An 11,878-nucleotide genomic window follows, 5' to 3' on the forward strand; every position below is an offset into this window, starting at 1 on the left:
GAAGTATAAGGTCAAGTTTTACACAGGGGTAAAAAATAATCCACTTTAAAGTCATTAAATACAGTCTCTCCATATTGGATATCCAGAATCTCGTGAAATGATCAGTCAGTCCTTCTCAGTGTTGTGAGAAATAAATGGGAGGTGAACAAAGAGTTCATTCATAAGTGGGTTGTCTGAGCCACCTGCATGAGAAGAGATATGTGGGTGGAAAAAAAGGGGGGTGCGAAGTCTGGAGGCTGGGGTTAGGTGCCGAGGAACATGGCAACCGCCCCTTATCCAAAGGTAAAAGAAAGACGAAAGTCAGAGCTAGGCTCCACGGCCGTAGATGCCTGCCATTCCTTCCCCGTTAAAGGTGAAGGGAGTCACCCTACAGATTCCACAAAACAAGAGTAGTAGGAAAAGCAGGAAATGGAGTTATAAGAGGAATAAGAGAGGGGGGGGGGGGGGGGGGGGGGGGGCAGGCAGCATCATTCTTCCTGTCGTTCTCTGCACAGAAATCTAGGCTCCTAGGGCCTTCTCCTCCCTCTTTCTTCAGAGAGAGGATGGGATGGAGCTTTCCACCTTCTCTTAGGATCATCTGGTCCCCATGCCTTGAGGGTTTCCCAGCGGAGTGGAACCCTATCTTCTTACCACCAAATAGCACAGGTGCCACCATTTGGATACTGCTTAGGAGGCAGAGTAGACCTCCACTAACCAGGAAGCACACGTGGCCCCCTGCTCATGGTCTGTCCTGTGTCCCTGGGGGGTGAGAAATGGCTTAAGGGAGAGAAGAAAGGGAGCCCCCAAAGCCTCTTTTAATCTCTACTAATCCCGGCTAAATATCCTAATAAGAATCAGCTCTGAAGATTTAGAAAACTGAGAGAGGGAAATGGGAGGAGAGGGACCAATAAGAGGAAACTAAGAAGTCTACCCAGTTTACAAGAGGTGAATCCAAACTTCAGTAGAAAAGAACATCCACGGGCCCAGACAAGAGGACAAGCGGAGGTCCATGTGCCATGTGTCTCGGTATATAAGTTACAGATCAAGGAACTGATGTAAAGTATGTTCCTCCATGATACATATGCCTTTTTCACCTGGAGGGTAAGGTTTGAATGTAGAATTCTCCAGCTCCTCAGAGTTCTGCTCAGCTCCACTTCTGGAGGGGTCTCCCATGCACAAACGTGGATATCCCAGCCCATGTGTTCCGACTCTGCACCACTTGGAAACAGCCTTCCCTTGCACATCAGAGCGCCCTGAGCAGTCTGCGCTTGGAGGCATGTATCCAGGAAAAGGCCTGCCCAGTCCCTCCTTACAGCTTCAAGCCCATTTGGCAAAGGATTCAGGAGCCCCAGGTTTCCAGAGCATCGTTCAGAAGGGGAAGGGTTATGAGCTCCGGCTGGCAGTCCCCTTGGTCCTACAGATTCCTTGTCCCATGGGACAGGCTACAAACGACTCTAAGGACAGGATAATAAGAGCTAATATCTTATATGCTTATTGCAGCTTACAAGACATTCTGACACGATTAGAGTGTTGAGATAAGCAAGATTAATAGCCCCGTTCTACAGGTGAGGATACTGAGGCTCAGAAGAGGTAGTGACTTGCCCAGAGTTCCCCGAGTCTAAGCCCTGTATCCTGCCTCTCCCCTGTTGGTCCTTACCCCACAGCGCAGAGCCTAAGAATCCTGAACAGCAAAAATCCAAGGAAAGGGAAATTTCCTAATCAAGGAAAAGGAAATATCCTCTCCTCACGGCAGGTCAGAGCCTACTATTTAAAAACCAACTGGTGTGCCACTCATGGGCCAGGCACACTTTAGCATTTGACCCCTCCTCTTCCCTTTTCCCAGGGTCTTATAAGTGACAGGCAACCAGAGGCAGCTCTCTTCTGAAAGACAAGGCCAGACTTCCGCATTCTGAGCTCACAAAATGCTATTAGAAAATGCAGTCAATTCGGTTTCTGTTTCCAAAAAAGTGGCTGATTGGTAATGGCTCATTTCCCTTTTTGAGTCTCAGCAAAGACTCAGCAAAATGAAAAACAGTGAACATCACCTCTGCAGCTAATGAACTCCTGAGAACAGGTAGGAGGTGTGACTCTGCCCCTGGCAGGGCGCTTGTACCCCTACCCACTACTCCTAGTTGTTGGGAGGCCTGGGAGGGGTGAGACCTCTCCTCAGCGGGGAGACTTTCTCCCCCTTTCCTCCTCCTTTCCTCCTCCTTCCCTCCTCCCTCCCTCCTCCCACAGCTGGAGGGAGCAGGCAGGGGAGGTGTGTGTGAGAATGAAGCCGCAGTAGGCAACCTTGGGTCTGGGGAAGCTGGGCTCCAGAGGCCAAGGCGCTGCCGGAGTGCATGTCCACAGTGCATGAGCTTCATCAGTGACTTGCAAGTCCCAAGTCCTTGGCTGGAACAGCGGCAGGTGACATCCTTCCCTTCTCTCCTGGGCCAGGGGGAGCCCCTGACAACTCCTCATCACTCTTTGGTCTCATACAGTGAGGCTTCCAGAGCAGCAGCACCTGCTGGAAACTTGCTTAAAATGGAAAATTCTCAGTTCCTAGACCTATGGAATCGGAGACTCTTGCAGGGGATGCAGCAATCTGCATTTTACCAAGCGCTCCAAATTCTGATGAAGACTACTGCTGTTGTAATCATTCAGAGCTTGAGTCCTGCTGTCAGACAGGCCTGGGTTTGAATCTCAGCTCTGAAACTTAGCGGCTATGTGTCTGAGTTTTGGCACATATAAAATGGATATAATACTTCCTCCTGGTGTGCTGGGTGGATTAAGTAAGAAATGCATCAACATGCATGGGTCATAGTGCTCAGTAAGCAGTGGCTCCTCTGTTTCTCCAGAAACCAGATTAGAGGAGGACTTCCAGAAGGCCATCTTGGAGGTGCTAGCAGGCCCTTTCAGATGCATGGCTCCTGCCTCTAGCCTAAGTCCCCCTCCTGCATCCGGTGGCTTATGGTTGGTTTTCACTACCTGACCAGGCCTGAAACCACTGGTAGATCTTGTTTATTCCTCAGCTTCCCTAAAGGGAATCCTCCCTCTGAGAGCAGCGTGCAGACTTCCCCTCTCTGCAATTATCGCACTCAATAGTCAGCAGGACCTGCTGACTTGCAGACAGAGGTTCTGGAACTGGGCTATTGTTTGTCTGTTGTTCTTCCTCGTTGAATAAAGTGGTCAGGATAACCCCTGCCCTGCCCACCTCACAGGCCAGTGGAGAGGAGTAGTAATCATTTAGCCTGGACGGAGAGCTTTGCTTGGGTTAATGCAATCTTCACAAAAACCCATGAATAGACACTGTCAACCCCTATTATAGATAAGGAAACTGAGACATGGAGAGGTCAAGGAACTTGTCCAAGGTCACTGACTAATAAGAGATAGAGTCAGGGTTCATATATCAGGCAGTCTGGCTTCAGAGTTCCCGCTCCTAAGCACTGTGCAGGGTCACCATCTAAATGTACTGTAGCTTGGCCACAGTAGGTGCTCAGTGATCAGCACCTCCCTTGACTGTGATGTAGACCCTATGCTCATCCTGATACAGAAGCAGGGCCTGCCAGAAGGTCGCAGCCAGCAGTGACTTGCAGAGCCTGAGAATCCTAGTCTTGGACCTCTCAAACCAGATCAGGTTGTCATCCACATTAATTTATTATGAAATGGTCACTTTTAGTGTTCTCATTTTTTGCAATGTAGACAGGTTGAGAATTTCCCCAAATTAAAAACAATTTTTTTGGCTTTTAATCAGTTAATTTTCAGAAGTGAGTTCTTGCTATGTTTCCCAGCTCGTCTCAAACCCTTGGCGTCAAGTGATCCTCCTGCCTCAGCCACTAGAGAACTGTCTGGGACTATAGTTGTGAGCCACCCTGCCCAGCTTCAAATCTTTGTTACCTTCTTTTTTTGTTTAACCATTCTACCTCTAAGTCATTTTTCTCTTCTCATATTCTATTGTAAACAATCAAGAGGCCCCAAGCCACACCTTTAATACATTGCTTAGAAATTTTCTCAAACACCCAATTTCATGGTTCTCAATTTCTACCCTTTATAAAACACTAGAACACAAACACAATTCAGTCAAATTCTTTGGCACTTTATAACAAGGATTGTTCAGTAATGTGTTCCTCATTCCTGTTTGAGATCTCACCAGAATGGCTTTTTTTTTGAGTCAGAGTCTCACTCGGTCGCCCAGACTGGAGTGCAGTGGCCTAGAATGGCTTTTAGTGTGCATTTTCTGCCAATATTCTCTTCAGAATCTAGATATTATCTAAGAAGACTGAGGCTTTCTCTAAACTCTAAGCTCTTCTCTGTTCTTAGCCACCCCACAGGGCATCTCACCAGAATAGCCTTTAAAGGTTGGTTCATGGCAATGTAGGATTTTTTTTACCATGCACCTCAAAATTCTTCCAGTCTCTACCTGTAACCCAGTCCAAAGCGCTTCCACATTTTTAGGTGTTTGTTATATCGGCACTCCACTCCTGGTATGAATTTCTTAGTCTGTTTGGGCTGCTGTAACAAAAATATCATAGACTGAGTGACTTATATACAACAGAATGTTATTTTTACAGTTCTGGAGGCTGTGAAGTTCAAGATGAAGACTGCAGCAGATTTGGTGTCTGGTGAGGGTTCACTTTTTGGTTCATAGAAGGCCATCTTTTCACCATATTCTCACATGGCAGAAAGGGTGAGGAAGCTCTCTTGGACCTCTTTTATAAGGTCACTAATCCCATTCATGAGGACTCTACCCTCATTATCTAATCAGCTTCCTAAGTCCCAACCTCCTAATACCATCAAATTGGGGATTAAGATTTGAACATATGAATTTGGGGAGGGTGCAAACATTCAGTCTGTAGCACCAGGCTCCATTCTAAATGTTCTATATGCCTTACCAGTTTATCATAACCAGATATGAGGCCAGTACTACAATCACCCCTATTATTCAGATGAGGAAGTGGAGGCAGGATTGAACTTGCCCTTGGTCAAACGGTCAGGAAGTGGTGAGGACTCAAACCCAGGCAGTCTAGCTCCAGAGCCTAGGCTCTCATAGCCATGTTGGGGCCTGACCAGTTCCTAAAGGGCATCTGTGTTTCTGGCTGTGAATTCATGAGAGAGATAGGATAAGTGCTGGGTGCTCAATTTTCCAGCTGAGGCATTAAAAAAAAAAAGTGAAGTAGCTTGCCTAAAGGAGAAAGTAGCTGGCAGAGCTTGGTGGGCTTTCAGATTCCCAGCTTTCTGTCCAGTGTATCCTGCTCCTAGGTCAGGTATGCCTGGGCATCAAATAGGCATCAGGTACTAAGCCTGGGGGCTGGGTAAGGGGCCCAGCAAGCATATTGATCAGTGGGTGCAGGGTTGAACTGCCACAGGGAAACAGCTGGCATTGCAGCAAGCTGTTCGGGTAGCAGCAAAGAGTAGAAGAAAACAAGTTTGCTGAAAACTACTGTGTGTCAGGTACTTTTACATATGATATTGGGCTTACCCTTTCTACAGCCCCGAGAGGTCTCATCTAGACATGGGGAATGGGCACCGGCAAGCCTTGGCCCAAGTAGCCCAGTAAGGAGGTAGCAGAGCCAGCACTGAAGCCCCAGTCTGGGGACCTGAAGCTGTGACTATCCCTTGGACCCATGCTGTGATCCTGCAGCTCCTGTAACTTCCAAGCCAAGGGCAGGAACTGTTCTCAGTGGAGTGCACAGGGCTGACTGACTGGAGTCCTGTGGGGGTGGAGGACTCTTTCATGGTCAAGCCAAGGGCAGCCTGAAGTTGAGGTCATCGTCTCAGGCTGAGGCTGCCTGTGTACCTCCTGAGTGGCTGAAGCCTGGGTGGGAGAGAGGGTGTGCCCTGTGCCCTTGAGTCACCTGCTGCAGAGGCTGTGGGCCCTGGTGCAGCTCTTGGCTGGGTGGACTGGGGAGTGGGCATGACTGGGTTGACAGTCTGGCTCAGTGGCACAGCAGATGGCCACAACTCTGGGACTTACTACTATCTCCATTTTACAGATGAGGACTCAGGAAGGTTGACTCACACATCCAGTGCCTGGTGGGGCTGGGAGCAAGACTTCCTGACCTCCCAGACTGGGTCCTGCGTCCCACAGCCAAGACAGGTCCGTCAGCAGCAAGCCACGTGGGGGCCACCTCAGCAGCAAGGGCTGGCGTGGGGGAGGAGAGAATGTGGAACATGCATTTTCCTAGCCGTCCTTGTTACTCCTAAGTTGAAGGGTGCACTCATGTGGCTGCCTCTGGCTTTGTTGAATAAAAGGAGGAAAATGTACATGTGTGTGGTGCCCTAAAGATAAAATCAGAGAACTATTAGACAAAGACAACTTCTCAGAGCACCCCCTACCTCCCTCACTGAACAGGACCCTCCTCTTGAGTGAGTTTTGCTCACCCCAGAGGCATGAGTTGGTTCACAAGCCTGCTGGGGTCACGTGAGGCCTGAGACGCAGAGCAGCTGAACCCCACAAACTGCTCTCACTGCAAAGGGGGAATGAGAACACCTGAACTCCCCTGTCCACCCTCAGCCTAGAGATGCCTTTCTCTGGGAGGGAAGGATCCCTTGTGAAATGCCCACCAGGGCGAGGAACAAAGAAGACTGGGTGAGAGCCCGGGTGATCCCTCGCCAGCCAAGCAGCCAGCACTCTGGAAGTGGGTGCAATTCAGCCCATCATCTCAGCACCACCTCATCACAACCGGCTGCCCAACTGCACACTCCACGCTAACTTAAGCCATCTCTCTGCCTTCTGAAACCCCTCTTCACTAGAACACGTGAGGCCCTGCTCCACTTCCCTCAGTCACTGCAGGATGATGGCTGCAGGGTGGTTCCAACTCTCATCTCAGGAACACTGCCCATTTCTAAAACACCTGGGGTTGAGAGGAGCTAGATCAGTGCCCCAAATCAGCCGCAGCTTTGAGGCTGGCAGAAGAGCCATGGGGGAGATTTCAGCTTCTGCCGGGGAGGGAAGAATGTTTTTTGGAGTTTCAGAAACTCTTCCAAGGGTGTTCTCTTCAATTTTTGTGTACTAGACTAAGACGGTGGGGAACGTCAGCCACTGCCACCGGGTGGATTACTGATGGCTTCCCAGTCTAATCAGCCTCCGCAGGGTGCCGCTGCCAAGCCCGTGTGCTTCTGAAGAGAGGGACGGGGCTGATTTATGGTGCTCAGGGTTGCTGTTTCTTGGGGGCAAGCTGTCTCTTCTCAGGACTCTTGAGAGAGAACTCCTAGTCTAATCTGGTTACTTTCTGATTCCCAAGCCAGCCTGCTTCTGCAGGGAACAGCCTTGTGGGAGTCTTCGAGGCACCTGAAAACATTTTAATAAATTCTATGTGTGTCAGGGGATCACAAATGTGAGGGGGCTGCAGTCTCCCAGGTGAGTCATCTTTTGAAAGAACAGCTTCAACATACACAACCACCTGTAGCAAAGTAGAACAAAGCAACATCTAATTCTGCTGATGAAAGCCTTAGAGCTCCACTGACTTCATAAAAGGACCATAAAACTCGAGGTGCTACGTGACCCTGTGATGGCTGGGACCCTGGCCGTGATGTGACCCAGGGACGTGGAGACCAGAGGAAGGGAGGGAATGTATTCTTTCGGCTCCCCCTGCGGGTGACAGCAGGCTGGGAAGGTCCCTCCCCAAGCCCAAGCAAGTCACATCTCAGGTTCCAGCAAGTCTGCCTCCCCTCCCCACATCAGGCTGGAGTGGACTGGTCTCACTCTCACTAGTTCTTAGATGGAATGCACAGCCCCTTGGGGCTCCTACACCCGCTCTGAAAACATCCTCACATCACCTGACTTGAGTGCCGCTGCCTGCCAAGATCCTAACAGACACCAGTGAGGCTTACAGCAAGTGCTCAAGGGTTTATTATGCCTTGAGCCAATGGCCCTGACATGTCCTCATGACCATTAAAAACCCCACCCTGACCCCGGCCACAGACCGCGAGGCCACAGGATCCCGGTTTGAAAACCCAAGCCTGTCCGGCTGGGTTCTTGCACAGGGAGACCCTCTGGTCCCTCTGGAATGAAGCTTCATGGAAGCTCATCTTTCTGGTTTTTCCAGTCTTGGTGGGCAGTCTCTGCCTCACCAAATGCCCTATACACCTATACACTCTTGGGTCGGCAGACTGAGGGCTGGCCATCCCAGGGGGACCCCCTCCTGAGAACTGAGCATCCTCTAGTATCCTGTCAGCTGGAAGGAACACTGCTGGGAGAACGCAAAGAGCCCGCAGCCGGGTACTGGCACTGGCTTTGTAACAACTCAGTCAAACACTGGTGACACTTTTCCAGGGCCTGGAAAGAGGGTGGCAAGCGAACCATCAGCTCTGAAGGTGATGATACCCTGCTCTGCATCCGTGTCTTCTTCAAATGCTTCAGGAGTGTTCTGTTACCGTGTCTGGAATGTCTCTGCCTTCCACAGGACAGGCATGGACGCGGCTCACTGTCGTCTCGGGAGATGAAGTGGGTGCATTAGCTGCCTGCAGCAAGCCCAACTCTAGCCCCTTCCTCCATGCCCCTGAGCTCTCCTGCACTCTCTCCCCATCTTCCAGAGGCTCCGAAGCCTCATGCAGCACCTCTCCTAGATGAGGTGCACCAGCAGGGCAGAGCAGGCCGAGCCCAGCATCAAGCCCACACACACATAAAAGGACATCACTACGCCCGTGGCCTCGGCCAGCTCCCTGGACACGATCTTAGGCCCATAGATGAGAGCCAGGGTGCTGAGGTAGCCATTGCTGAGCCCCAGCAGGGAGCAGAAGAGGACAGGGTAGATGTCAGACTGGAAGACCACAGTCCGCAGGTGGGCGCGGGGCTGGTAGTTACAGAGCACGAGGAGGGGCACGAGGCAGGTCCGGAGCAGCACCAGCCCCGGGAGCACCTTGCTCTTGGGCCCTGGCACCTGGACCCAGACTGTGAGCTGCCGGCCGCTCAGGTCAGCCACGTTGTACAGGAGGAAGATGGTGAGGGGGACGAAGAACTTGGTGGTCCACAGTGAGCCTGAGCTCTTGTGGAGGGACTCGATGTTGGTGCAGACGGCGGGGTAGACGAGGCCGGTGATGAAAAAGACGCAGAAGACACAGAACCCCAGGTTGGCTGTCTTCTTCAGGATGGGGCACAGGGCTGGGGTGTGGGGGTCGCTGGGTCCAGGGGTCACCAGAGGGGCACCGGGGCAGTCCTGGGGCAGCTCGTCTTCACCAGAAAACACGTGGGCTGGACAGATGGGCCTCAGGTAGTACCTGCAAGGAGGAGAGAGGCCGCTGTAAAGCAGGGCCCTTGGGATTTCCAGGGACAAGGAGTGGGCGGCCTCAGAGTCAGCACAGCCAGACCAGGAGGACCCTTAGGCCTGACACATAAAGCCCAAGCCCCAGATGGGCCAGTGGCCCTGGATGATCTCATAAGCACTGCAGGCTGGCCAGGAAAGGGCCTGCTGCTGGGCTGGCCTCTGACCCGTTCTGTGGTGGTTGCCATTGCCAGGAGCAGGGACAGAGGAAACCAGTGCTGACCACCACATCATGAGTGTGGACCCCAGTCGTGGCTTACCTGTCTTTGTTATGCTTTGGAAGGGGGAGCAGAGATAAAATTGCACTTAAAAAATACAAAACGTTACAATTATAAAAAAGTCATACATGCTTGATAAACCCAAATAATACAGAGGGGAAATGATATAGTAGAAAGAGAACTCTCTCCTCCTCCAGCCTCTGATCTCCCTCCTTCGTGGTACTGACCATTCACAATGTGGTGTATACTGTTCCATGCACACAGACACCACACACAGAGTTACATTTCTTAAGCAAAAGTAGTGTCAGACTATACATATTGTAAAGCTTCCTGCAACAGTGTAATACCTAAATACATTCTATAAATAATATATAAATACTTTACATCACTGCCTAAGTCATGGATAATTACTTTTACTTAATTTACTTTATGTTTTTGAGTCGGGATCTCACTCTGTTGCCCAGGCTGGAGTGTAGTGGCATGCTCACAGCTCACCGCAGCCTCGACCTCCTGGGCTTAGGCAATCCTTTGACTCAGTCTCCTGAGTAGCTGGAACTGCAGGTGTGCACCACCAGGCCCAGTTGATTTTTTGATTTTTCTAGATCTCACTGTTGCCTAGGCATAAGTTGTGGATAATTATTATAAATGAGTGCATACACGAAAACTGCCTAAACAACATCTTGTGGCTGTCCTTTCTCAAAGGAACCCATGGCTCTTGTCTGCCGTGTTGCCGCCTGATAGCTTCTGAATGGATATACAATCTAACTGCTCCCTGTCTACAGGCATTTAGGTTGGCTCCACCTTTTCACTTGGCAAATGATGTTGCAAGGAACATCCCTACGCAGACATCCTTGTCCATGCATGTAGTAGTATTTTGGTAGGGCAGATTTCTAGAAGAGGGAACTGCTGGGTTAAAAGGTTTGCACCTTTAATGTTTTGATAGATATTGATGAACTGCTCTCCAAATGGCACTGTCAGTTTCTCTCTGCTGTGCACCACTCGATCGCCCTAACTGAAGTCACCTGTCCTGTTCATCTTTAGGAGAGCACCTATTTATTTCTTTCAAAAGATCTCTAATCTACAATCTGTAATTATCGAGCTGGTTTATTGGTTTATCATCTGTCTCCTTCCATGGAAGACAGCTTCCTGGAGCAAGGACCACGTTTGATTGTTTCCAGCTAAATTCCCCAGGCACAGAGTAGTCCTTCAAATCTTCATTGCTGAAAGAGCTAAAAAACCGCCCATGTAAGTGTCTTCCCCCATAGTTTCAACAATTTCAACTATACCATCAGTCTTCAACTTCTGCTATCCTGACCAGTGAGAAAGCTGGGATCACTCTGCCTTGCTGTGTAACCTTGCCTGAGTCACTCAACCTCTCTGGGCCTCCGGTATCTGAAAACCAGGAGACACAGGCTCCTGTATTAATATAGCTCATACAGAAGTACTTGGTGTATGGGTGTGCGGCGGGGGTTGGGGGGTGTATGGGGTGCTGGGTGAGCCAGCTAGACCCCACAGGATGTTGGCATAAAGCCACACTGGGCAATTTATGATGACAGCCCTCAGGGCCAGGAGGGGCTGGGCAGTGCAGAGGTTTGTGCGAGCCTGGGACACACAAGACACCACGGTTTCAAGCAGATCAGTCCCTTTCATCTTCCTGGAGCTGCTGAGGCCAGCTGAAGTGAGGAACAACCCCGTAACTGGGGAAAGCAACCCCCCAGGTGGAATCAGGGTTCTGCTGAAGGCAACCTGGGACTCTGGGGCTAACAAGGCGACTCTTCTCATGGGGACCGGAGGAATGAATGATGAGAAAAGGCCCTCGCAGCCATGAGGCCGAGAAGCAGTGGGGTCCAGTCGTTAGAGGCTGCTCCAGTAGCAGCTCCAAGGTCAAATCCTTGCCTGGACTCACCAGGTGAGCGACCCAGGGCATGTCTGAGAACTCCCCTAAGCCTCAGCTCCTCATCTGTAAAATGGAAAAATATATGAACTGCACAGTTGTCGTAAATAAGAAACCGACAATCAGTTCTTGTGACACAGGGTAGAGTAGGAGTGGACCACCCCCCCCCAGCTCAGCCGACTCAGGCCCTGTGGGACATGGCACACCACTCGGCCAGCTCTCGGTTTCCGCTTCCTCACCTGTAGAATGGGAATAGCAACTCCTGCCATTCCTCCATCAGGTAAGATAACAGACAGGAAAATGTTTTGAAAAGAAAAAAACATGAGAGAAAGTCAGGGGCTATTTTATAAAGAACAGCAGACAGCAAGAAAGAAGAAGGTGGAACTGGAGAAAGCAAGAGAGACGCAGGCAAGAAAAGTGACCCTGGGCCGGGCTCGGTGGCTCAGCCTGTAATCCCGCGCTTTGGGAGGCCGAGGTGAGTAGATTGCCGGAGCCTGCGGGTTCGAGACCCACCTGGGCAACTTGGCGAGACCTCATCTCTA

General features: G+C 50.6%; 1 protein-coding gene across 1 annotated transcript in view; it reads right to left on the reverse strand.

Annotated features, from left to right (window-relative positions):
- Positions 1 to 7,795: 7,795 nt before the first annotated feature.
- Positions 7,796 to 11,878, reverse strand: part of SLC29A3 (solute carrier family 29 member 3) — a 38,394-nt gene continuing 34,311 nt past the window's right edge. The window contains exon 5 of the mRNA XM_008054755.2: positions 7,796 to 9,180. Coding sequence (XP_008052946.1) covers positions 8,526 to 9,180 — 655 coding nt within the window. The 3' untranslated portion in view covers positions 7,796 to 8,525. The remainder of the gene's footprint in view (positions 9,181 to 11,878) is intronic.

The sequence above is a fragment of the Carlito syrichta genome, unplaced genomic scaffold (genome assembly GCF_000164805.1).
Source record: "Carlito syrichta isolate Samal-C Ts95f unplaced genomic scaffold, Tarsius_syrichta-2.0.1 Scaffold301031, whole genome shotgun sequence".
NCBI lineage: Eukaryota > Metazoa > Chordata > Mammalia > Primates > Tarsiidae > Carlito > Carlito syrichta.